Source organism: Podarcis vaucheri (genome assembly GCF_965113315.1).
Source record: "Podarcis vaucheri genome assembly, chromosome: 3".
Classification (NCBI taxonomy): Eukaryota; Metazoa; Chordata; class Lepidosauria; order Squamata; family Lacertidae; genus Podarcis; species Podarcis vaucheri.
Genome location: NC_138761.1, coordinates 85,039,755 through 85,065,569, shown reverse-complemented (window position 1 = coordinate 85,065,569; position 25,815 = coordinate 85,039,755). Strand labels below are relative to the sequence as shown.

Here is a 25,815-nt window from a genome sequence, read left to right as displayed (position 1 = left end):
TAATCCTATTTAATTAATTGTAGCTTACTCCAATGTAAGTGGGGTTAGGATTGCAACCTTAGTATGTAGGCAAAGGTATTCAACAAAACTGAGCCCCCCAAAGATTATTCATGGTGAATGTGTCTTAAAATTTCATTATTCAGCTTTTGGATTAAATAGCAAAATCAAAATAGCAGAAGCTATTTAATGTACAAGAAAGACAATTAACTATTGATGAGTGGTGAGCATTTCATACTTGATGTGTTTCATTTGACCTTATGAAGTGCTCAACTACAGAGATAGCTAACAAGAAATCTTAACCCTTATTTGCATGGACCCTTTATGAAGTCATAGGTAGTGAAATGAACTGTGAATAGCTGAAGGCACTGGGGTCATGGAAAATCTTGTAGATTGGAAATATATCATGCTGTCTCTGTGGCTTGGAACCCAATATTTCAGGTATTTATATTTAACCGTTGTCTTGTCTAACTTATTGGTCTCTTTGCACAGGCCAGACACAGAAAATGAACCTTTTCCAGTCCATTACAAGTGCCTTGGATAATGCCTTGTCGAAAGATCCAACAGCAGGTATGGTTTTATATCCAAAATTATGTCTATGGAGGTTCTTTTGTTAGAAGCCCTTTTTATTGAATACACACTCTTAGTCTAAATCTGAATTAAGGTAAAACTTGTATGTAAATACGAATTAATTTGAGATTTATGTAGCACAAGAACATAGTAGAATTCTAAAAAAATTAAGCAGTGACTTTGATCTGTTAGAAACTATTCAGAACCACGCTATGGTAATAAATTTGATAGGACCAGCCATAATCTCACAAAGTAAGCAATAGGCCTGGTGGTAGCTATACATCCTGCTACTGTGCAGCCAGAGTTTTGATTATATTGAATAATATAATTCAAAGTATGCAAAGGGTCAGGTTGAACTTGAGATTCCTTTTAATTACTAATCATTATTAACTAAGAATCATTTTGTATTCTTGAGCAATTATTTACTTAATTCCTTGTTGTACACTTGCAGTAATATTTGGTGAAGATGTATCCTTTGGGGGAGTCTTTAGGTGCACTCTTGGCTTGAGAGACAAATATGGTGAGTTTACAACTTATATGATTCATTTGCCAGATCGTTGTTTCTCTTCCTGTTCACATTCACTATTATATCAACTATCTATCTATCTATCTATCTATCTATCTATCTATCTATCTATCGATCTATCTATATTATATAGAGAGAGGTTATATGTTTGATTCCACTTGAGAAATTGTTATTTCCTTCTTGTAAAGGTGATCAGAGCAGCCAATGCAGGCAGCTATTTCCAAAGTTTAAAAATGGGCTAACAGCACAGTCCTATAATGTCTATTTAGAAGTAAGCCTGGTGGAGGTAAGAAGGATTTACTTCTGGGAAAGTGGGTCCTGTATAGAATTACAGCCTAGTTCACCTTGGTTTTGAAGGTTAATAAAACTGAATGATTTTTAGGCTCTTTGACAGTTATGCAGGATGTGCAGAACTATTAATATTCTGCACCAAGGAATCCCATATTTAGCATTTTAAAACAGCAAATTTTCATTTAATGTCAAGCTTTGTTAGAACAGTGCATTCATTTGTGCTAGATTGTGCTTCTGACACGAGATGGTTTTATTTGGGGGTCTGTGGTATTTGCTGATAGAGCTCAGCAATTCAGTTTGCCCAACAAGGGGGAAAGACTGCAGTTGCACGAAACAACATTTTACATGTTGATATATCAAGAACTACTATAACATTTTGCAAATGAAACAAGTAGGTTAAGATTTGTTATTAATGACGTCTGACATGGGGTGGTTTTTTATGTTGTAGTATGTGGGACGCGGGTGGCGCTGTGGGTAAAAGCCTCAGCGCCTAGGGCTTGCCGATTGAAAGGTCGGCGGTTCGAATCCCCGCGGTGGAGTGCGCTCCCGTTGTTAGGTCCCAGCGCCTGCCAACCTAGCAGTTCGAAAGCACCCCCGGGTGCAAGTAGATAAATAGGTACCGCTTACCAGCGGGAAGGTAAACGGCGTTCCGTGTGCTGCGCTGGCTCGCCAGATGCAGCTTTGTCACGCTGGCCACGTGACCCGGAAGTGTCTCCGGACAGCGCTGGCCCCCGGCCTATAGATGTGAGATGGGCGCACAAACCCCAGAGTCTGTCAAGACTGGCCCGTTCGGGCAGGGGTACCTTTACCTTTACCTTTACCTATGTGGGGAAATAGAGATCTGCACACTTCTATTTTAAACTGGCTTTAGATCTACCAGTGAAATGCACTGTGTGGGAAACTTACTCTGGTTGCTGCTAGTGAGAACATGGCTAGTAGTGTGCATTCCACTGCACTTTTGGCAGGGGCTTCTGGGACAGCACATCTCCTTTCACACTGTTAGAGCCCAGTGGAACCTCTCCCAATCCTAACCCCTGCCAGCAACATGGATTAGTGGTTAGGGTTGCTCTGATCACAAATATATTGCAACTGCAACATTAATAAACAGTTACTAGTGTAGGTGTTACTTTCCTTACCCTTACCCTTATACAAGTTTCTTTGTCTGCATATTAGTAGTATATATTGTAACAATGGCCCCTTTTAACAGTAGGTATATTTGTAGCTATGCTTGCGTAAAGCTAAAGTGATTCATATGGTAACATTTCATAAATATATCAAACTATGTTTTTAGGTGTCCACTTACACATGATACATTAAATGTTTATAGATGAGTAAATTTAGCTTGGGTTTGATAAGAAACCACACCAAATAAAATATTGAACATATTTCAAAACAAACAAAAGTTACTGGAGGAAAGCTCTGTGGCTTCAGACTTTCCCATCATTGTTCTCTGACATCACTACTTCTGACAGTAAGGTAAAGGTAAAGGTACCCCTGCCCGAACGGGCCAGTCTTGACAGACTGTGGGGTTTGTGCGCCCATCTCACATTTATTAGCCGGGGGCCAGCGCTGTCCGAGGACACTTCCGGGTCACGTGGCCAGCGTGACATCGCTGCTCTGGCGAGCCAGAGCCGCACACGGAACGCCGTTTACCTTCCCGCTGGTAAGCGGTACCTATTTATCTACTTGCACCCGGGGGTGCTTTCGAACTGCTAGGTGGGCAGGCGCTGGGACCGAACAGCGGGAGCGCACCCCGCCGCGGGGATTCGAACCGCCGACCTTTCGATCGGCAAGCCCTAGGCGTTGAGGCTTTAGCCCACAGCGCCACCCGCGTCCCTACTTCTGACAGTAGCTTTTAGTAAAAAAAGTTATTGTCACTTTGTAGGCTCCTGAATTCCACTAAGTAGCTTGTACTCTGAGAAGTATCTTTTGCATCTGCGCATCTACCCTATATTCTTATTTTAAAAGGTTTATTAAGAGAAACTCTTATTTTTGTAGGTAAAGACAGAGTGTTCAATACTCCTTTATGCGAACAAGGAATTGTAGGATTTGGCATTGGAGTTGCAGTAACTGGTGCTACAGCCATTGCAGAAATTCAGTTTGCTGACTATATCTACCCTGCCTTTGATCAGGTTGGTGCATAATCTAAGATGCTGAAAATAAGAATAACAGTTTGTTGTTATTTTTCCTTAAAGTAATGAAAAGCTGGACAGAAATGGGATTGGACATGAGGGAGGCTGAAGCAGAATGTCAATATGACTGCACTAGGTGGGGATGCTGATAAGGTTTTGGCACTTTGCATGTTACATGAAGCACCAAAATTGTATGTGTGAATGTAGTGGTGCCTGTGCTTACTCTTCATCCTTCTAACATGCAAGAAGAAGAAGAAAATTTACAGCTCTCCTGTGGGCAGATAGTACGCTTGTATCTCCTTAGAGGGAAAATGTATGAGTCCCCTTGCAGACATTTCAAAAAGTGGTGGAAAGTAGAGGTGTGAATGCAATTTTGGTGCTACTTCTTGCTGCTGCTTGTAATGTGAGGCAGCCCTCAGCGAAAAAGTATTGGAGCTAGGCTAAAAACTGAACATTTGTATTTAGCTTTGACTTCGGCTGTTGCATACTTGATAAAATGTACTTTGTTACAGAAATAATAAAGAGCAACACATAAGGGTAATTTGTAGGAATCAGATACTAGAAATCTGTGTTACATCTGCAGCTGGCTCAAGGAAGTGTGTTGCAAAGCAAAGAAAATGATGTAAAAATTTATTAGCATTTGGTTTTAAGATTTGGGGTGTCTGTTCCTGCTTAATATTGCACAATGGAACATGAACGATCAAAATGCATAGTATGTGTGTGCCTGAGTACATTCAAGATTAATTAAATAAACGTATCTTCCCCTCAGATTGTTAATGAGGCGGCAAAGTATCGGTATCGCTCTGGAAATCTCTTTGATTGTGGAAGCCTCACTATAAGAGCCCCTTGGGGTTGTGTGGGTCATGGTGCATTATATCACTCTCAAAGCCCTGAAGCCTTTTTTGCTCATTGTCCAGGACTAAAGGTATGGTAATTGGATAAATGGATTTTATTATAATTGGTGTGGATTTACCATTACGGTTAACTATTCCTCATGGGAGGCTCTCTGTGACTTAAGCAATTGCCATGTTACCTTGTGAATGAATCTGGTGATGTTTTCAGATGGACTCTGTAGATTCCCTTTTCTGCTAACATGTTTTGACATGTTAACTAATTTTTCACATGGTTCCTTTATGTATAAGGATCACTACTAATGTGGTAGCAGAGTACTGTGAGGACTTCACCACCCCAAAATTAAATGCTAAAATTAAATTAAAACCAAACATTTGAATTGAGCTTGAGTCTTCATTGAAGAACGAAGTGCTACGCTATCAAATATGCATTAAAAAGTTGCAGCACACAGTCAGTGGACTTGTGTATTGCAGTTATTGCTGGAATGTATCACTTCAGTCTGAAAGTAGGGGATCACGTCTTTGTATGATTAAGCTGTTTATACTTCACACAAAAACGAGCATGGTTTAGAGAAGAACTTACGAAATCTCTTGGGAAATCTTTAGGAACTATCAGCTGGGAACCTTTTGCCAGCATGGCTACTTGAGTAGAGTCCCTTTATTACTCTCAGGTTTGAAGAGCGATGATTAGAGCTGCCTTTAATAAACTCGTAACAGATCAAATACCAGTGTACTTGAATCAAACAGAATTGCCAGAAGATAATTATACTGTCAGTCGAATGGTATTGCTTTTGAACAAGTGCCACAATCAGAATTTCAGTTGATATTTAGGGCAGACTGCATTGGCCTGAGTTTAGCTTCTGATGTGCCTTAGTGTTTTGCCCTCAATTTCTTGGGGCAAGTAGCAGATAAAGTGTATAGGTACAGCAGTGTCACTGGATAATAATTTGTGGATTATATTCAAGCCTGTTCTTAAAGCAATTGCAAGATAGGCATACAGTGATGTTTCAGTACTGTGCTTCTGAGGCTCTTTTTGTAAGTTTGTTCAATCTTGGTTTGTTCCACTGTAGTTTGTGCCACACCAGTTTTAATTGCTACTGAAGCAAGCCAGTTTAAAATGTAGCTTGAGCCATTAGTCTTCTTTGAAGAAAACCATAGAGAGACTGTTTGTGTTGTTGATTTGTATATACCTGATAACTACTCTGAACTCTGACTAGATGTAGATTTTTTTATTCTATAATGTGCTCATATTTCAGAAAAAAATGCATTGGATGCAGTGGTCACAGTAGAGAGCTGTAGGCTCTTTCAGGTATTTCTGAGCTAGTTTTGATGATTGAATAATGGTAGTTATTAAACTTTGAATAGAAATAGTAGTATAAGAAGGTGATAGGTATGCTATGTTGCTTCTGTAATTAGCCTCTTAATAAGCAAAGTATTTTGTTTTGTAGATTTTCTTATTCTATCTTTTTTTCCAGGTTGTTGTTCCAAGAGGTCCTGTAGAAGCCAAAGGACTATTGCTATCATGCATAGAAGATAAAAACCCTTGTATATTCTTTGAACCTAAAATACTGTACAGAGCAGCAGGTAAAGGCTTTTATGCACAACATAAAAATAAGTGAATGAAGATGATGTTCTGTATAGGCATATAAGGAAGCACGGTCTATTTGAGCAGCCAGCTTAAATTACTCATTTCCTTATTTCGTTTATCGAACATTTGCTTGGATATGAAGAAATAGATTACCGTATTTTTCGCACCATAGGGTGCACCGGACCATAGGGCGCACCTAGTTTGGGAGGCGGAAAACAAGAAAAAATTATTCTGAACCCCAGAAGCCAGAACAGCAAGAGGGATCTGGCTTCTGGGATACCGTGTGGCTGTTCTGGCTTCTGGGGTAACCCCGCCAAGCCTCTTCAGGGCAGCGGGATGAAGGCTCCCCCTGCCCAAAGAGGCTGTGCAGGGCTAAAGCAGAAGCCAGGACAGACGCGTCGCTGAAGGGGCACTGCGCCTTCTCTCTCTCTGTGCTGCGCCCCTCCTTCACAGGAAAGGTGCTGCGCAGAGAGGGAGAAGGCGTAGCACCCTTCAGTGAAGCTGGAGAAGGAACAGAAGGAGACCCTTCTGTTCCTCCTCAGGCTTCGCTGGACAGGCGCGTCGCTGCGAAGCGGGAGGAGGAACAGGAGGAGACCCTTCTGTTCCTCCTCCGGCTTCGCATGACAGGCGCGTTGCTCAAGGGGTGCTGCGCCTTCTCTCTCTCTCTCTCTCTGCGCAGCGCCTCTGCTTCACAGGAGAGGTGCTGCGCAGAGAGGGAGAAGGCGCAGCGCCCTTCAGCGAAGCTGGAGAAGGAACAGAAGCAGACCCTTCTGTTCCTCCTCCAGCTTCCAGGACAGGCGCGTCGCCGCGAAGCCAAGGAGCCTGCATTCGCTCCATAGGACACACACACATTTCCCCTTCATTTTTGGAGGGGAAAAAGTGCGTCCTATAGAGCGAAAAATACGGTATTTAAAGCATACTCCTGTGTGTTTATTCATATGAAAGAATACTACTAATAATGTCCCACTGTGTTGAGTCCTGATGGTGGTGTGCACAGATAGTTTGCTATTGTTTGTTTAAGATCTTTGAAAGAAAGATTTCCTGCCTGACAATTATGGATTTGACTCCCTTATCTTATTAATAGGCTTAAGGTTGCCTGACCAGCTGGAAGGTAGCCTTTTATTAATGACTGAAGAATGAAATGGGACTATTTCACTGTTAAGGGTTTTTTGCTATAATAATGGCCCAGGGTATCTGTTTAAAGAGTTTTAAGTTGGCCATAGTAGTTTGAGCTTGTTTCAAACTTTATGAAATAGGATTATTTTCACTAATCATATTTAAGATTATTGGAAACATTCAATTTCAATTGGAAACATTCAATTTCAATTGGAAACATTCAATTTCTTTATCACAGCTGTCTTAGAAGGAGTGAGGTGAACAGTGAGCATAAACTGCAACTTGCTGTGGCTCATTCTTATAACTCTAAACTATCAGTGGCGTAGCGTGGGTTGTCAGCACCCGGGGCAAGGCAAGCAATTTGCGCCCCCTAACCCATGGATTTGCGCCCCCTAACCCTAACCCCCAGATGTTGCACCCGGTGCGGCTGGCCCCCCCTGCACCCCCCACGCTACGCCACTGTAAACTATGGCTTAGTATTATATGTGAACTGGGCCTGTATCTGTTAAAGCGTTTGCTCGAGTGCTGAATCAATGTTCTCTTATTTATCAAAGGAACAATTCATTTAGTACAAACAGTCAAGAAAGAACTTGGGTCTTAATATATGTATCATGTGGCGGGAGGCTCTCAGTTTTCAGTTAGGCTAGAAATGGAGGTTTTGGGCTATTTTCAAGGCAGACTATTCAGGTGTGATCCAGCTTCTTGCCCTGCATACATACGCCTTTGGCTTTAGGTAGTCTTCCTGCTAGCATTTTTTTTTAATGTTTGTTTTTACTCTAGTTTAATGCACCATCAAATCTAATGCTCCATCGAATCTAATGCGCACCTCAATTTTCAGAACCTTGAAACCCCCAAAAGTATTTGCTAGCAAATGTAAATGTGCCATCAAATCTAATGCGCGCCTTAATTTTCACACTCTAATTTGGCCAAAAAAGGTGAGCATTAGATTTGAGTAAATACAGTAATATACAAAAGAGTTGAATTTTTCACGTTTTCATGATGAAAGGGTAAAATAGTACGTATTTCCTGTTGTTGAAAATATTGATGTGCCAAAAATAAGAGAGAGAAGGAAATAAGCTGTTTGTCTTTTTATTAGGTGCATAATTTATAATATTGGTGAAAAAATACACTTTTGTACCTTTGAACAAGGTTTTTAGTTTAATTTTTAGCAAGACTTGTCAGTGTGCATTGTCTTGTAAAGATATTGATGCAGGAGGAAGCAATGCAAAGTACTATGGTGAATACAGAAGTCAGTTATTTTAATAATAGCAACATTTTAAAACTGCTTTATTCAAAATATAAGAATTGTTTTAAACAAAACATAAATTTTACGTAGAGGTGTTTGGTTTGTTTATTTTTAAACTATATTTGCTAGTGAATCAAGAGCACATAGTGGTAATTCATAGGAAACAATGAGTCACCTTGACATTATCAGGTTTAAGTATCTTGTGGAGAGAGTATTCTTATGGCTTATGACCTTTTCAGTTTCATTTAATTCTATCATATATGACATGAGTGGTGCAGAAATGATTTGCATCAGTGGTTGTTATAGTGACATGGCAGGTAAGATAGGAAAAACTAGCTTGTTTTTAATCAGCGTTTAAAATGCCCTGTCACAAAGACGTGTTTTTCTATTGCAATTAATTTTAAATAAAATCAAACACTAGCACTGCCAAATGCATGACTTCGGATTTATGAATATTCATAGAATGTTAGTTGGAGGAAGCTTTGCAGGTGAAAAATAATCATGCTAATAACAATTAACAATAATAAAAAGGAGCCCAGGGCAGTAAAGAACAAAGCTGCAAAACAATACAATTAAAAATAAAATAAAAACATAATCTAAAGCACCTGAAAACCTTTTTTTTATAAAGCAGTCTTGTATCCTCACAGCTAATAATTACAAGTTTGATGTGGACAACATCTTTCAGTTATAAAATGCTTGAGTGAACAGGAACATTTTGAACTTTCTCTTGAATGTTAATAATGAGGGAGATAGGCACACATCACCGAGGAGGGCATTCTGCAACCGGAAGCTGCCATTAGTTCTGTGCAAAGGGTGATTAACTTAACAGTGCTGGGTTGAAAGGGACATTAAATGCTAATTAACTTGTCATTTCTGATATATCAACACAAGTTACTCACTCCATAGCTGCAGGATGTTCGTAAGGGGTTTCTGACCAAACATGACATAGAGCCAGGCGACTAATCTGTCACTAGCGGGGAAATGGGGCAATGTTTCCCAGGAAATGCAAATTTAGACTTAATCCAGTTACTGGTGGAAGATGTTTGCCAGAGGATGTCCTCCGAGCCAAACAAGAGCATATGCTTGCATTAGATATGGCAAAGGTTCTGAGGTCTAATGAGGCTTGTGGTTTATTAAAATAAGCCATTCCTTGCACAGGTACTACACAGTTATTTCCGTGGGAGAAGAGTTGGCTTAAACCACAGTTTTTTCTGATTCCTTTGCCATGGCACTGCACTCATACCTCAGAGTAAAGCTAACATAGTCACATCATTCCAGGGCATGTGCAAAGTTCCAGCTGAGCCAAGCATTTTGGTAATGCTAGATAACTGGTTCCATTGATTTTTATTTACAGATAGGTAGCCATGTTGGTCTGCCATAGTCAAAATAAAAACACAAATGTGTATCTGAAGAAGTGTGCATGCACACGAAAGCTTATACCAAGAACTAACTTAGTTGGTCTTTAAGGTGCTACTGTAAGGAATTTTTTTTTATTTTGACATTGATTTTTATTGTTAATAAAGTTCTAATTTCCAGCTGAAATTAGACCTCATGTTACAATATCTATTTAAAAATCACAGGATTGTCATTATGCAAACTTTGGCCTTTGCAGTGGGAGACTTGGGTTCCCACAATTATAGCTACATGAAATTAATTGGATGGCTTTTGGTGAATCATACACTCTCAGCCTAGCTTACCTAAGACCAGAGATTCTCAAAATTTCTAGCTCCAGGGTCTTCTTGAGATGGCTGAAAGTAACTGAAGCCCACAAGTCACAGTATGGTGGCAGATGGAGGCAGAGTGTTGCATAAACCTGAAATTACTGATATCATTTTCTATATGCTTCTGTCTAACCCATATTTGAAAACTATTATATCCTGTACCACAATGTTTTTCTTATGACAACGAGCACCACAGCCCAGCTCTCCTCAAGCTAAGTAATGAATATTTGCTTTGGAGGTATTGTGACCAGTGGTGGAGCTTCAGGCTCCAGCATCAGGGAACGGAGAGCAGGTGAACGGAGAGCGCGGGTGGGGGGCCCTAGCTGTGATGGCACCCTGCTGGGATCGCGCTGCCGGGGCCGGGGCGGTCTCCCCCCAACTCCTCTTCCTCCACCAGTGATTGTGACTCAGCCCACCCTTTTTAGGCAGAATATGCTGATCCAAAATGATGAAGAAAATAAATAAATAAATAAGCAAGCAAGCAAGCAATTTCCCCACTTTTACCCTGAGTGCTTCTTACATTTATGCATTTCCTGTAAATCCTTCTCCCATTCTCCTTTCATACTTGTACCATTCTGCTCCCCACCTTCAAATTGCCGGTTTATGGAAGTAAGCATAGATTATGCTGTATTGAACTTGTTTGTAGATCTTGACATCACAACAACAATTTGTGGTCATGGGGAAGGGGACGTACGCAGGCCTGGGACTTGCTGTGGCTTGTTCACGTGATGTCTGAATGTGGCAACTATCTACAAACTTATTAACTTATCTCTGCAGTCATGTGGCTTAGAAATTTGCTTCTTCTGTTGTTAAATGAAAGTACAGATACTTAGGAAACTGAATTCTGTGGTCATTCTGGAATTTTCTGAAATCCCATGAAGGTAGAGCCTACATGATGGTAACAGAATTTATGATTTAATCAGTGTACTTATCCCTTCAAGGAAAAGAAGCTGGTACAGCCAATTTAGAGCAGGTGATAACTTGTGGTTGCAGGACTATAGCATTTCAGAGTTGCTGCCAAATATGAGGTTTTGAAGAAGCAGTGTGTAAAAGGGCCTCATTGTCCAAAGGGAAAAATACTTCTGCAGCTTTAATAGAAGCATACAAGGAAAGATTGACAATTATTTTCAGAATAATTTACTATATAGCTGTGTGTTATTCTGTGGGTTGCTAGAGTGACTAAAATTACACCTGGAAACTATAATTGAAAATGCCCAGGCTGGAATAATTACTTCACTAGTATTATATAACTAAGAGCAGATGTCATTGTTAGTGGGAAAATAGTGTGAAAGAGCATTTACATCTAAAATTACCAGCATTCACATATGAACACTGATATATTTAGGCTCTCTTTTGATTTCTTTGGTCTTTCACTGTATTGAGTTAAGCTAATGAGGTAAATGGGAATCATTTAAAGCTAGAGAAAGTAGCTTATTTTATTTTAGCAGAAGGTTTGGCTGAGAATGGTCAATAATATCGAATGACGCAACATATTTCAATGAAAATGTGAATGTCACAGACTCCTGGCTGTTCTTTGCAGCAATAGAAAGCCGCTGCTGAGGACTGGGGGGCCCTTGGGAATGGATGTGATTTGGCATTGGGAGAAATAGCCATTTGGATCCAAGCCTGTAGCTTTCAGTGCAATTCCCAATCCATAGCTGTTCCTTAGAAATTACAGTGTTGCTATTGTGGAATCAACCTGTAAATAAACTACAAATGAAAACATACAACAATGTGTTGTTTTTGTTTTTGCTTCTGATAATTGTTTCAAATTGTTAAAAGAATGGATACTGGTACTGGAGATTTTGTTGTTGAGCAATTCATGTTTTTTGGTAGAGAGTCATTTAGCAGCATTAACCTAGTGGCTCATTACGTGATGAGTTTTGTTAAGTCTTGTTTTCTAAACTTTTAATATACCATGTACAGTATCAGGCAAGCAGAGACCTCCCTTTGCTATTGGGTTATGTAACTCGGGTCATTGAATCTTGACTATGGGAAAACAGTCTTCTTTCGTACTCCCAAGGTATGTTCAACTAACACAAAACCATGAGTAACACAAAGCAAATTTTAAATCATTAGCGTTCAGCATCTAACTGTTTAGCAGCTGGAGAATCTAACCTACATTGCTTTGCATTTATTCAGTGGAGCAAGTCCCTGTGGAGCCATACTACATTCCACTCTCTCAAGCAGAAGTCCTTCAGAATGGAAGTGATGTTACACTGGTGGCCTGGGGTACGCAGGCAAGTAAGACTCTGATGGATTTTTAAAGAGAAATTATGCTATATTATCTCCTGGAAAGATGTTCTTTGAAATGCCCTCCAGATGAAGTGGGCTACAACTCCCATGATCCCTGGCCATTGGCTATGCAGACTAGGGATCACAGTAATCTAGTACATGTCATCCAGACTTAATGGCACATTCCTAACTCCCACCACTTGCCAGTGGGGCTTGGTGAAGCCCCTGCCACATCCACAGCCCTGCTGCTCATTTGAGGGACAGCAGAAATTGGGAGTAGGGAGAAGGAAGACAGGATGATTGGGCCCAATGCTGTTATGTGATGGCTGTGGGACCAGCCTTGAATGCCTTTTTGTTGGCTCCTGTCCATGTGTTCAGTGACTGGTGGGTTGAGCCAGGAGAGCTGGGTAGTGCAATGCCTCCACCTAATCCAACTCCTCCCTTTTCCCAGCATAAGGTGGGTTTGGATTACTCTGTGTGGAGGTTCCAATGGAAGCAGTGCGAAAAGTTCATCATGACTTAAGTCCCATTTATTTCAGTGGGATCTTAGGGCAGCTAACTATGGCTCCAATCCAGTCTTTATCTAACAAGTGAAACTTAAATACTTCAGTGCATTGTGGAAACCTTTAAATGAAACACATATAGCATCAATTCTGTTTTTATTTTTGAAAAAATATATATTTCTGATTGAGGCTGTCGTGCTAAGATAAGTGCAGTATGCATGTTGTGAAATATTCAAAAGCACTCTCGATAAGTGTTGCTGAAATGAAATTTCAGTAGCCTGCATATCTAATATACTATTGCATGTTTTCACCCAATATTTAGGTTCATGTTATTAAAGAGGTAGCAGTTATGGCTCAAGAAAAGCTTGGTGTGTCCTGTGAAGTAATTGATCTGAAGACTATTCTGCCTTGGGATGCAGAGACTATATGCAAGGTAGGTACATATGGCACATTAGCGCATTTAAGCATTTCAGTTATTTTCTCATATCGTAGGTCTTTGTGGAATGACCACCACTAGAGGCCTCTATTAGTTCAAGTTAAAACTGAGTTTTGGCGCTGTTTTACTGACTACTATACTGTGAAGACAGAATTTCAGCTTGTTCCAAAATAATTTTGAAAGTCTAATCTATACTGTTCAGTCATATGAGATTGTGTAAAATATTGTGGTACGTTAGCTTCTTAGGTAGAGATGGGTAGTCAGAAGGCTACCTAGAAAACATGATGGTTAAAATCAGGGGAGTGGTACCTGTATTCACAGTACTGACTTGAAGAGAAATCTAATCTATTTTCTGAAATATATTATGTGTATTTTTTTCTTTATAATTTCTAAAAGAGCTTTTTTCTTCTTTAGAACTTTTAGAATAACTGGCTAATAATGGGGCGTGTTGGGGGAGGGGTACTGCCTCTGGTGGGGGACATGTTATGCTCCTTCTGGGGTAGTTTGTCCACTTTTGGTCCCCACCCTGCACTTGTGCTTCCTAGAAGTGGCAGCATGCGACAGTGTGCACACCCTGGGGAAAAACTTTGATTGGCCTGCTAGACCAGGTAAAGGTAGGTGATGGGCTTAGTTTTAAAATGCATCCTTATCTTGTCATTCATTCCTTCTGAATCTCTGAACATTTGGAGAATGAGTGTGACCTTGTCAAATGTGGGACACCCTCTCCCTCATTCCTGTGATGAGTAAAGTTTCATTTATTGATTATATTTTACTTGAAAATGTGTGTGTTGCCTCTCCAAATGCTTGAGAACGCATAAAAAGAAAATATTTAATAAAAATTATTTCAAGATACAACAATGAAATGCAGTATTGGGAGCTTTGGGTTGGTGCAGCATAGAAGCAGAGAAGGATAGCTTTGTCTCCTTCACTTCCAGCTTTTCTGTCTTGTTTGCCCAAGTACGGGACTGTTTATTTCTGCTACTAATTGCCGGACCCTTCTCCAGCTGCTGCTATGCACTTCTAAAGAGTAATTAAACATGTGGTGTTTTTTCTTTTTAAAATACTTTGTACTGCACACATATTACACATTTCTCAAGTGAGGAATGTTGACAACAGCAGCTGCATGTGCCCTAGTTGTCAGTAAATAATTAAATTCTCATCATTAATTTTGCTAATTCAGATGGTTTTTCATGCATTTTTTTTTTGGTTATTTCCCCCATTTAAAGCTTCCTCTTTCCACATTGGTAGATTTCTCTTTTTGTAAATGTTCTTGAGTTCCTGTAACAAGTAAAATCAGGACCACCTGCTTTAATGGCACCACAATTAAGCTCAAGATTCCTAATGACATTTTGGGAAATTTGAAGAGAGAACTTAGTGAAATTTGGACTTTTGTACTAGGAACCAAGAATGTTCTAGCAAAATAAGGCGTGATATCCTGCAGCAACATACAAGAAGGACTACAAAGCAATGAAAATGGAGCACAAAGAATGCAATTTTAAAATAAAATGTCAGCCGTTGCTAATCAGGTTCTCTTCAGATATTTTGGGCCATAACTCCAATGTTAACTGCAAGATTGCACCAGATTTAATTACTTGAAAAGACTGTCCTCCATGCCTCGCAAGCGCTTGACAGCCCTGTGCTGTGCGGAATTGGAGAACAGTCAGTGGTGGAAATCTAACACGCAACGTTATTTGAACTCTTATTATTTCCATAAACTAGAGGAGATTATATCCACAGACAAACGCCAATTAAGGGATTGGTGCCAAGTGATCAAATCCTCTAAATCAGGCATTTCCAACTCAGAAGAGATTGTGATCTGCTCCCAGTATAAAAAAACTGGCAGTGATCTACCCATTGTGATTGGAGGGAGGAGGAGCGTGGGTGGACACTCGTAACTGTGATAACTGCAGTCTTTTAAAAAAGTAATTTGGAACTTTTAACTTGTTCATTGATTTACTGGTGTTAATAGAAAATTAAGACTGATCCATTGCATGGATGAATCTGCAGGGTTTTTCACTCTGTATTGCATTAAATTCTTGTAGCAATTACTGTTGTTACATTTCTTATAGAATTTTAACTGTTGCTGGATAAACTTTAGATATTTTAGAGTGATTTTAGGAATATTTCTGCAAGTATGCTTATTAAAACATGAAATTGCATGTTCTATTTATACTATGCATCTGAAAGATCATTGCTTTAAATTATTTTATCTTTGCAGTCGGTGGCAAAGACTGGACGGTTGCTGATTAGCCATGAAGCCCCTATTACAGGAGGTTTTGCATCAGAAATTAGTTCAACAGTTCAGGTAATCTGTTTTTAAGTACCAGAAGATTATTTTCTAGAAGGATATTTATAGTGTTAAGAATGACATACTCAAAAATATAATTAAGATGTTACAGTTCTCTTGTGCATGTTAATTTTCCATCATTTTGGGAGTTGAGTGCTGCCTTGTGGTTGAAGGGAGAATTGTTGTACAAACAGGGAGATCTCAGTGTTCCAAGCCATCAGTCTCGTTGTGGTTGCATCTCAGTACTATGCTTCTTTGTTGGCTTTCAGGCTTGTGTTTTCTGCTTTACTTCATTTGTGTCTTCTGTAGTGCCCATGTATCTCCTTGAGTCCTCTAGTTTTCCTTTGTCTTTATCAAAGACAAATTTCTATGGAATTTTGCTTGAGGATTAATTTTGTAGTGGTTGTAGCGAAACAGTAACATAGGTACACTTACAACTAAGTGGTGACTAGTAAATCTCTAGAACTGTCATGTATAGTACAGCTAAACATTTGGAAGAAATGGGCACTGATGTGTGAAAATGGGGTTCTCTTGAGTCTTGACTTGTTATGGGTATACAGGGAAGTTTAGAAGTTTCAGAAAGCAGAAGAAAGACTGTGCCACACACTGTGTTTTTCACAGCTGATTTTATTTTATAGTGGTGATTATGTTGTTACTTAAGTTTATCCTTTTCAAAACTCAAGATAAAACTTGCCTATCCTGAAAAATTCTGATTTTGTTCATATTTGAAAATAGAGTATATTATTTAAACAGAGCAATTTATGACAGCTTGTTTTGAAAATATTGGTTTCATGATTCTTTTCATATAAACTGGAAACCCATTGTTTACATAGCCATTTTCATTTGGTACAGAGTTTAATGCCCTTGAATTTCTACTCTCTATTACTTTATTCATCCCCCCCTTTCAGTAATTTTTATATATGCATTTTATTAAAAAATGACAACTGCAAAAGTGGGCAAAAGCTTTATAATTGGATATAAAAGCCTTTCTCCCCCTTCCTTTGTTGTCGTTGTCATTTTTCATAAATTCCATATGTAAAATCAGATTTTCTGTCATGTGATTTATGAAATATATTGTAGGAGAACGTTAGTTTAGGCACACAAAATATTCAGCTTTATTATTAATTTCTAACACATATTCACTTCACAGTGAATGTATTTTTAAAAGTGTTTGACACATCTGTATCATGAAAAGAAAGCAAAAATCCAACACCCCCCATCAATATTTTGCTGGATGAAATGCATAGTAGGAATGCCAAAAATCTCAGGATTGGAGTTGGCTTTTACTTTTGCACATGGAAGTAATAAAGCTTAAATAAAGGGAGTCCAATTGCAGTAGAAAAATTCTATTTTCATATCATTCATCCTAACTGTGTGGCTAGAAGAAGCTGAATAACAATATGCAGGTTACCATAAGAGTATTAGCATGCATCACTTGGGGGGTACTTCTGGATCTGTTACTGTCGCTTGAGGCTCAAGTGTCCTTGATTCCACAGACTTCCTTCTATAATTTGCACCCCTGTCTGGACAGGAACAGCCTAACTTCTGTTGTCTACACTCTGGCAACTCTAGGCTAAATTACTGCAATGCATTAACACATGTGGCTGGGTGCCTTTGAAGACTGTTCAGAAACTACAGCTGGTCCTGAATTCAGCGGCCAGATTGTTGACTGGTGCAAGGTGGTCTAACAATATAAACCCAATTCTGGCATAACTGCACTGGCCACCAGTTGGTTTTCAGTCTTAATTCAAAATGCTGGTTTTGACCTATGCTGTTCAGGATCCTAATAACTCAAGACTGTCTCTCCCCACATGAACCAACCCAAAACTTGTGCTCATCATCCAAGGCTCTTCATCCTGTGCCTCCTCTGAGGGAGGTTCAGAGGATGTCAGCACACCTTTACAGTGGTGGCTCCCTGCTTATGAAACTCTTTCTCCAGGGAGGCAATCCTGGCATCATCATTTCTTACTTTTAGGCACCAGACCTTTGTTTTTTAATTTATCTGATGTCTCCCTCAGTAGGCGAGATACTTTAGTTCTGCCTTTTAATTTTTCCCGTTTTTAATATATGTAAGTTAAATAATAATCATTACTATTAATAATTTTGCATCTTATGGCAGTGTACACACACAACAGCATGGTGTCAGCATAGATCTTAAATAAAAGAGAGAGTCACATTGCAATCCCGGGCATGTTAACTTTAAGTCATGCTGATTTCAGCAGAGCTTGCTCCTAGAAAAGTAGGTATAGATTGAAGCCTGAGTTATCAAACTTACCTTTTGCATTGATGTAATCCTGAAGGAAGATTTAAAATCTTTTAATGCATATCCTAGAGTTTAATGAAGATGGTGTATGGATTGCCTGCTAGTGGTGACTTATTCCTGGAACTATAAATGTAGTTTTATTTAAATAGACTTTGTTCTGTTAAAATGAAAACGGAACAGAGATGAATTACACCTGCCACACGGATGCTCATCTTTAATTTTGAGAGCCATAAGTTCTGTGTGTAGTGAATTGAGCTCCAGGAATTTCCAGCAGGGACCAATAGTATGATTTGTGAAAAACTATTGAGCCTACCTTTTACTTTTCTTGCCCACCAGAGTCAATTCATGTGGGTATTGCCTGGAAAGTGTGGCTTTTAGATAATGAGCCTTCTGTCACTACACAGGTTGCAACAAAAGTAGAAATAAACATTTTTAAAAAGTTTGCTTTCCTGATCCAAAGCTTTATCTAAGTGGATGCAGGGAAACAATTTGTTTGCACAATTATCTGGTATGTTGCATCACAGAAACATCCGTAAGCTGTTAGAGCTTCAAATGCAAAAGCTAAGAGCTAATCCACATTGTGTCTTTTTTGTCTATGTGAACAGCCCTAGTCTTTCCTTTTATACACTCACATGGTGAAAAATAATGTCTGAACTAGTGGAATGCAATTAGTAATGAGACATACTTCCTGCATTCCTGGTAATCTTTCCTGGTGTATTGGCAGTAAGACTTCATGTAGCACAAAGTTTACTGGGGGTGGAAGGACGTTGCCTGGGCATAATATTTTATATCAAGACTTTGCTGATCATGATGTTGCTTTTAACAAATTATGAAAGCGTTTGATAACCTCTCACCCGAAAAGTGTTTCTAAAAGAGTGGCTGTTGGTGGTATCTACCTGTCACAGAGTTGGACATCTGTTTTATGCTAGCATGATAAGGAGATAGTTATTGCTAATCATCAGAGGTTCCCAGCTCCTTTTATTTAGTATTATATATATAGAGCATTTGTACCACATTCTTCAACCAAAAAGGCTCCCAGAGCGGCTTACATGAAATCGGAACAAGACCCTCCCTAGCTGCAGGCTTAGATTGAAACAAACAAATAACATACAGAGGAAAAGGGACACGGAGGGAAGATGAAAATAAAACTCAAAACCCAGGCACCAAATTATAGACACCTGCTCGTATACTGACCAGCTTCTTGCATGCTGTAGGGTTGCCATATTTCAAAAAAAGTTGTTGAGCTTTTTGTTTAGACCCCAAAATTGTTGGGCTTTTTGGTGGAAACCTTTCCCTAAAATAGTCATTTTAAGCTTTTTGACCTGTTTCTGCTGCCTTTTCCAGCGCATTGCCATACACCCAGGTTTTCCCTGTCATTTTATCAATTTGGCAAAATTTAATCAGATTCCATTTTTACACCTAAAGGCCAGGACATTCTAGGAATTTTCCTGGCATATGCCAAGCCTAGTATACTTCAGAGGCTGGAGGTGCCTGATGAAATGACTGCCTCTAGATGAGACATGAGGGAAAAGAGGCCCGATGGAGCTGGCCTGCCACAGCAGAGTCAATGGATTAAGCTCTGCTACTCAGCAGACCTGGAGCCGCTTGAAACACATTAAATTTCCTAAAATCTCATTCTGTAAAACAGGGCCAGATACTCGGGATTTGCCATACAGCTAATTTTCTGTTTTGCTCTTTAATCTTCTGCAGTTCAGCTGGCAATAATCACAACTTCTAAAAGATTGTCACAGTTCCATAGATCACAGTATAAGATAGTGTCCTTGGGTTGTTGGACAAAATTAATGAACTGTAAAGCAATAAAAGAGGCCTGCGTAATGGAAGCCAAATGGAAAAGAAAAGGAAGAAAGGTGAAAAGGGTGGCCTGGGGGATGATGATAAGCAAGAAGAATTGAGCTATATAAAAAGAAAGCATTGATAACATGGGCTCTGATTCAGATGACTACAAAAAGGCGTTTCGTTAAGAAAAGCATTTTGTTAAAATTCCCTTGTGTCGAACTACAGTTAGCGTGGTAAGATGCATCTATTTAAAAAAAATAAAATTCTGACAGCTACCTTTCCTGAGATTTACTTTCTATGTTTTGATTATGCATGGAGTAAGACAGTCTTTGTGGGGCCACATGAGGGTTTTTGTGTGTCATGTTAGCATAAAGTCTGCATAATGATGTGAACCACCCACCCACCCCTCTTCTACCATTAGTATTGGGATACAGATTGTTATTGGCTATTGAATAGATCAATAGAGTGTAACTTGTGAAATGTGGGCCATTTTTACTGAAAATTTATTTCCGTTTTGGGATGTTCAGTTTGCCGTAGATATTTATCTGCTTGAGGCAAAATGATTGTCATAGTAGTACATTTATATTTACTGACTGTGATTTATAACTCAATATATGCCTGCCAAAGCAGAACTGGAATAAATATGGAACTTTTGTTTTAATGAGTTTCTTTCCTTTAGTGGGTTTAGCACATGCCTCTGTTCAACTGTTAATGTTCACTCTCCTAAAATGTGTTTTGGGTTATACTTGTTATTTAGTATATAGTTGCAGCTGCAAAAATATATTTGTAATTCAAACCAATATGGTTGGAAATACGGACCTAAACTTAAATTTAACCTAGATAAATTATAACATGCTTGCTTGAAATACCATTAATTCAAAGCATAATGGGAAAAGGACCAGGATAACTCTTAAATAATGAGGGATTCTCATGCACAAAATGAACCTTTGGAAAGTTTTTGTAGAATTTTTCTGAAACTTAGAAAGATTTTTTCAATATTATATTTTGTTAGAATTTAACCAATAAAAGGATCTTCATTGAAAAAGCATATCAGACTATGCAACTTATGTTTTATGAACTGGTGTAGTTTCCTTTTTTGTTCCAAAGATACATTAAAGTTTGGATGCATCAGCATTTTCAACAAGTTTATAAACTGAATGATAATTTGGGATCAGAGAGACATATGGATTCTTTAGTATACATTCACGTCCTATTTAGTTAGAAAAGATTTTATAAAGTACAGTGCATTGCATCAATAATCTGTAGTTCAGTTCTAGTGTTCTTTTTAATCACTTACTTGGCTTCTGACTGGTTACATGTATGACTTTTATTTAATACAGATTGAATGTGACAGGACATAGCTGTGAAAATGTTCAATAAAATGCCTAAAGTCTTGCACATTCAACATGTCCCAGTTCCAAAAATTTAGGCTTGAAAGCATTTTATTTTGTTTGGCATTGTAAATAAAAACCCACAGAAATGGCTTTAAATATGAAATTGTAGGAGTTACTGTTAAATCTGCCAGTTTTAAAAGGTATCATCTCATACTATATACTCATCCTATAAAGAAAAACGAGAGCTCTCAGTTTACAATATGCCAGTTGTTTTGTGGAGAATCCATTCATAGATAGCTTCTGAGTAGGGCATTCTTATCTACACATAAATGCTGCATAGTAATGCTATATGGACTTCTTTCCCAGTTTTGGCAAATTCATTGATGACAGATTCTACCAAAACAGCAAATGCTGTTCACTGTTCCTCTCAAAGAGTTCCTTTAGAGGGCAAAAAGATCCAAAAAATACTATATTTAAGTGTATACCTTCCGGACATTAAACATATATGTAGAAATAGACTGCAGTCTTTTTTTGTGAGGTTGAAAATAAATCACTGCATTTATCTTACCAGAATAAAAGTTGATGGAGGATTAATTTTAGAAAGGAAAGTCTTTATTCCAAAGTAGTTGCCAAATTTTAATGTTTCAAACACACACTTGCACAATATGAAAGTAGTTAATGCTTTTATTAATTTTTATAACTATGTAAGGGCATCGCATGGTCGGCGGTTCGAATCCCCGCGGCGGGGTGCGCTCCCACTGCTCGGTCCCAGCGCCTGCCAACCTAGCAGTTCGAAAGCACCCCTGGGTGCAAGTAAATAAATAGGGACCGCTTACCAGCGGGAAGGTAAACGGCGTTCCGTGTGCTGCGCTGGCTCGCCAGATGCAGCTTTGTCACGCTGGCCACGTGACCCGGAAGTGTCTGCGGACAGCGCTGGCTCCTGGCCTCTAGAGTGAGATGAGCGCACAACCCTAGAGTCTGGCAAGACTGGCCCGTACGGGCAGGGGTACCTTTACCTTTACCTTTAAGGGCATCCTAGAGTGTGGAAGTGTTGCTTGGTATAATTTCAGTAATTTGCAGTTCACAGAAAAGATGCATTTCATTGACCAAGATTTATTTCATATGCTCACCAAGGGGAATGACCAAATGTGAATAATGATCTTTCTCTTCAATTAATCACCTAGAGCATCAATCCACACACACACACACACACACACACACACAGAATTTGTAAGTACCTGGAAACATAGACTGTACCACATGCAAAACATAACACTGAATTATTAGGAAGCTTTAGATAACTCTGAAGACATTAATAGGAGCTATTCCATTTTTTTAAAGTGATACTATGTAATAACACATTATAGCAGGGTTAGCCTATATGACACTCTAGAGTTGTTGCTAGACTGCAGCTCCCATAGTCCCTGACCATTGATCATATTGCCTCAGGCTTATAGGAGTTGTAGTCCAACAACAGCTGAAGAACACCACATTGACTACCCCTGCATTACAACAATAGTAGCACCATCAACCAATGGTCTGGTTTGCATGTTACTAACCATAGTTAAGCTTAATGTTTAAGTTTAACATTGAATATGCGGCATGTGTAAGGTGATAATCACAGTTGCATTGTTTCTCCACTACTGGGCAGTTGGGGACCTAGGCTTAGTGTTATATCCAAACCTAGGCTCATGATTTGTTGGGTGGTAAGCAAAGATGATTTGTTGGGTGGTGGCGCTGTGGGTAAAACCTCAGCGCCTAGGACTTGCCAATCGTCAGATCGGCGGTTCAAATCCCCGCGGCGGGGTGCTCTCCCATTGCTCGGTCCCAGCGCCTGCCAACCTAGCAGTTCGAAAGCACCCCCGGGTGCAAGTAGATAAATAGGGACCGCTTACTAGCGGGAAGGTAAACGGCGTTTCTGTGTGCTGCGCTGGCTCGCCAGATGCAGCTTGTCACGCTGGCCACGTGACCCGGAAGTGTCTGCGGACAGCGCTGGCTCCTGGCCTCTAGAGTGAGATGAGCGCACAACCCTAGAGTCAGACACGACTGGCCCGTACGGGCAGGGGTACCTTTACCTTTACCTTTAAGCAAAGACCAAACCTTACAGCTACAGCTCATGATTTATTTGGGGAAAGCAAGCCATGAAGCCAGACTGGCTTAGCATTAAGTCCAAATCTATGACAGTGTGGCAGCTTCAGGAATCGGGGACGAATGAAGTGGCCACAACTATTGCTCTGTTCACCATTCACTTTGTGTTCACCATTAAACCAAAGTTAAACTTAACCATGGTTTAAAGTGACACACAAGCACTGCCGGTAACACAGATTTAAACTTGGCTGTTTTTTGCAAGTTCACCTCAGTGGATTCCATGAGCTGGTTTAATATTATTGAATATTCTCAGAGAGACGAGGCATCCTCATCCAGTGTGGACAAGCAATACAAGTTCTTTGAGGTCAGAGGTCAAGTGACTGAAGCAGTAGCCTGGTTTGCAGCACTAGCTTAGTGTGAACGAGGAAACATACAGTTTCCCAGAAAGGAAGTTGCAGCTACTTTGCTCTTCCTCTGGTCATTCTGTTCTGAGCTAAGCTATGGTTTGGCTTAGTGTGCCATCTAAACTAGGGCTGTGGTTTAACTCTCTCCTAACAAACCATGAGTTGTAACCACAAGCTGGCAAGGGGCGACACCATGATCACAAACACTTATTTGAGAGTTTGCATGGTTGCTAGTTTGTACTAAGCCAGGGGTTGGCTTAGCGTGGGTTGGCTTAGCGTGGTGTGTGAACCAGGTCAATGCTTTGTTCAAGTGTTCTGATAAAGTGTTTCTGAGATGCTTCTGTCAATATCAAATAGCAAATATGTCTTCATCATTAGGCTGCAGTTTTGTTTTCAGAAACCACGTCCTTACCTCCTCATACAACTTGGTCAACAACCACAGTGATAAGTGAATTGTGAAATAATCATATCTGCTGCTGGTAATACTTGCTACCTAATGGTTTATTTACTTTATATAGCAATGCATAATTCTGTGAGTAGTTTTATGGGTACTTAAATTAATTACAGCTTTTGATTAGGTTTTTGTACTTGAAGAGGAGAAAGTTTGAGCAGCAATGGTAATTTCAGTGGTAATAAAATTAGCACTGATTAAGGTTTGACAGGCTGCATTTGTCCAGGTGCTATACACTTGGAATTCCTGGCAAATGAATGCAGAAAGGCTAGTTTATCATAGGAAAAGAAAAGTATTTCAGACTTCTGTTTTCAAGTATAAACAATTCTAAACTTATTTAGAATGCAGCGTGGAAATTGAAGATAAATCTGGACCTGAATACTTCAGTTTGTACACCTGAAATGATACAGTGCTATGATGTTGGTCTAAAACAGCACAAGATAAATTTCTCAGCTACGATATTATTTCCTAGGACATTATAGCAGATAAGAGTTTTTTCATAGACTGAAGAAAATTTTGATAAACGTTCTTAAATCTAATTTATGTGAGCTAGGTCTGTTGAAGGGACGCGGGTGGCGTTGTGGGTAAAAGCCTCAGCGCCTAGGACTTGCCGATCGAAAGGTCGGCGGTTCGAATCCCCGCGGCGGGGTGTGCTCCCGTCGCTCGGTCCCAGTGCCTGCCAACCTAGCAGTTTGAAAGCACCCCCGGGTGCAAGTAGATAAATAGGGACCGCTTACTGGCGGGAAGGTAAACGGCGTTCCCGTGTGCTGCTCTGGTGCCGGTTCGCCAGAGCAGCTTTGTCACGCTGGCCACGTGACCCGGAAGTGTCTGCGGACAGCGCTGGCTCCCGGCCTCTAGAGTGAGATGAGCGCACAACCCTAGAGTCTGTCAAGACTGGCCCGTACGGGCAGGGGTACCTTTACCTTTACCTAGGTCTATTGAAAAAGGAAAATTGTGGAATGTGCAGATTTTCCAAAGGTGTGTAGATGATAGAAAGTGAGAGACGACATACAAAGCATTTAAAAATGCACAAATAATTTCTTAACACATTATAAACATGGCGTTATCATGCATCTGAAAATGTGTTTTATAGAGTTGGGGAATCTCTAGACCTGTATGAGAGGTGGTAAGAGGGGCTGTAATGGGGAGGGGGAATTGAACTCTCCATCCTTCTACCTTGAAAATATCCACTTGGTATGAGTTTTGTTGTACAACAGGTCTGTGTCAAACTCACTGGATTTATAAGGCTCGGGAATGATTTTCCTGCTGACTTTATTTGAATTGTTAGTTTGCTGTACCCTGAGGGATTGTGGGATAACATACTTTCAATGAATGTGTGGGGAAATTAAAGTAATAATCAGAATAAAATAAAAAATATTGAAAGCTTATGTTCCAGCTTTGCTCTAGGTGTCAAAAGTCAGTTCAGATTAAGAACAAAATTCTCCATTACTACTTAAATAAATTTCCCCGTTTTGATAAAGGGGAAATCACTAAGAGAAATCTTTGTAGATTCATAGAACTGCAGAGCTGGAAGGGATCCCAACAATAATCTATTCCAACCTTCTGCTTTGCAGGATTCTAAGCCAAATTCATACACGAGAGATTTCCATGTAGCATGATTCCCACATGTAGACAGCAAACTCAAAATGATATATTTGGATTAGCCTGATGCTACAGGAAGCTTGTTGATGTACTTATCAGCAAGCAAATTTGTCACCAATAGGCACCTTAATTAATTAACTATTCCCTGTTGTTTTTTGTTTGTATACACATCTTTCTCTTAGGAATTGAATGTCTCCTAAATAATTGCATATTTAGATACACTTATGAGATTAAAAATGTGCTGTGTGTTGAACTGAACTGGCTGAGACAAACAACACCAATTTTGCTTGTGTGCATGCATATACTGAGCATTTAGATACTCTATGTCATGTTACACTTTTGGAGTATAAAACCTATAGCCAGTGTTAAGGACAAAG

At 39.6% G+C, this 25,815-nt stretch overlaps 1 protein-coding gene across 2 annotated transcripts in view; it reads left to right on the top strand.

The window, feature by feature from the left end:
- Positions 1-25,815, top strand: part of BCKDHB (branched chain keto acid dehydrogenase E1 subunit beta) — a 39,620-nt gene that overhangs the window by 2,274 nt on the left and 11,531 nt on the right. Inside the window, exons 2-10 of one of the 2 annotated variants that reach the window (XM_082216957.1) lie at positions 490-567; positions 1,019-1,087; positions 3,383-3,516; positions 4,286-4,441; positions 5,843-5,951; positions 12,181-12,278; positions 13,099-13,209; positions 15,431-15,517; positions 19,473-20,607. In XM_082216957.1, the coding sequence (XP_082073083.1) occupies positions 490-567; positions 1,019-1,087; positions 3,383-3,516; positions 4,286-4,441; positions 5,843-5,951; positions 12,181-12,278; positions 13,099-13,209; positions 15,431-15,517; positions 19,473-19,487 (857 nt within the window). In that variant the 3' untranslated portion in view covers positions 19,488-20,607. Of the gene's footprint in view, positions 1-489; positions 568-1,018; positions 1,088-3,382; positions 3,517-4,285; positions 4,442-5,842; positions 5,952-12,180; positions 12,279-13,098; positions 13,210-15,430; positions 15,518-19,472; positions 20,608-25,815 lie in introns of those variants that run through there. The other variant, XM_082216956.1, reaches the window with a different exon arrangement.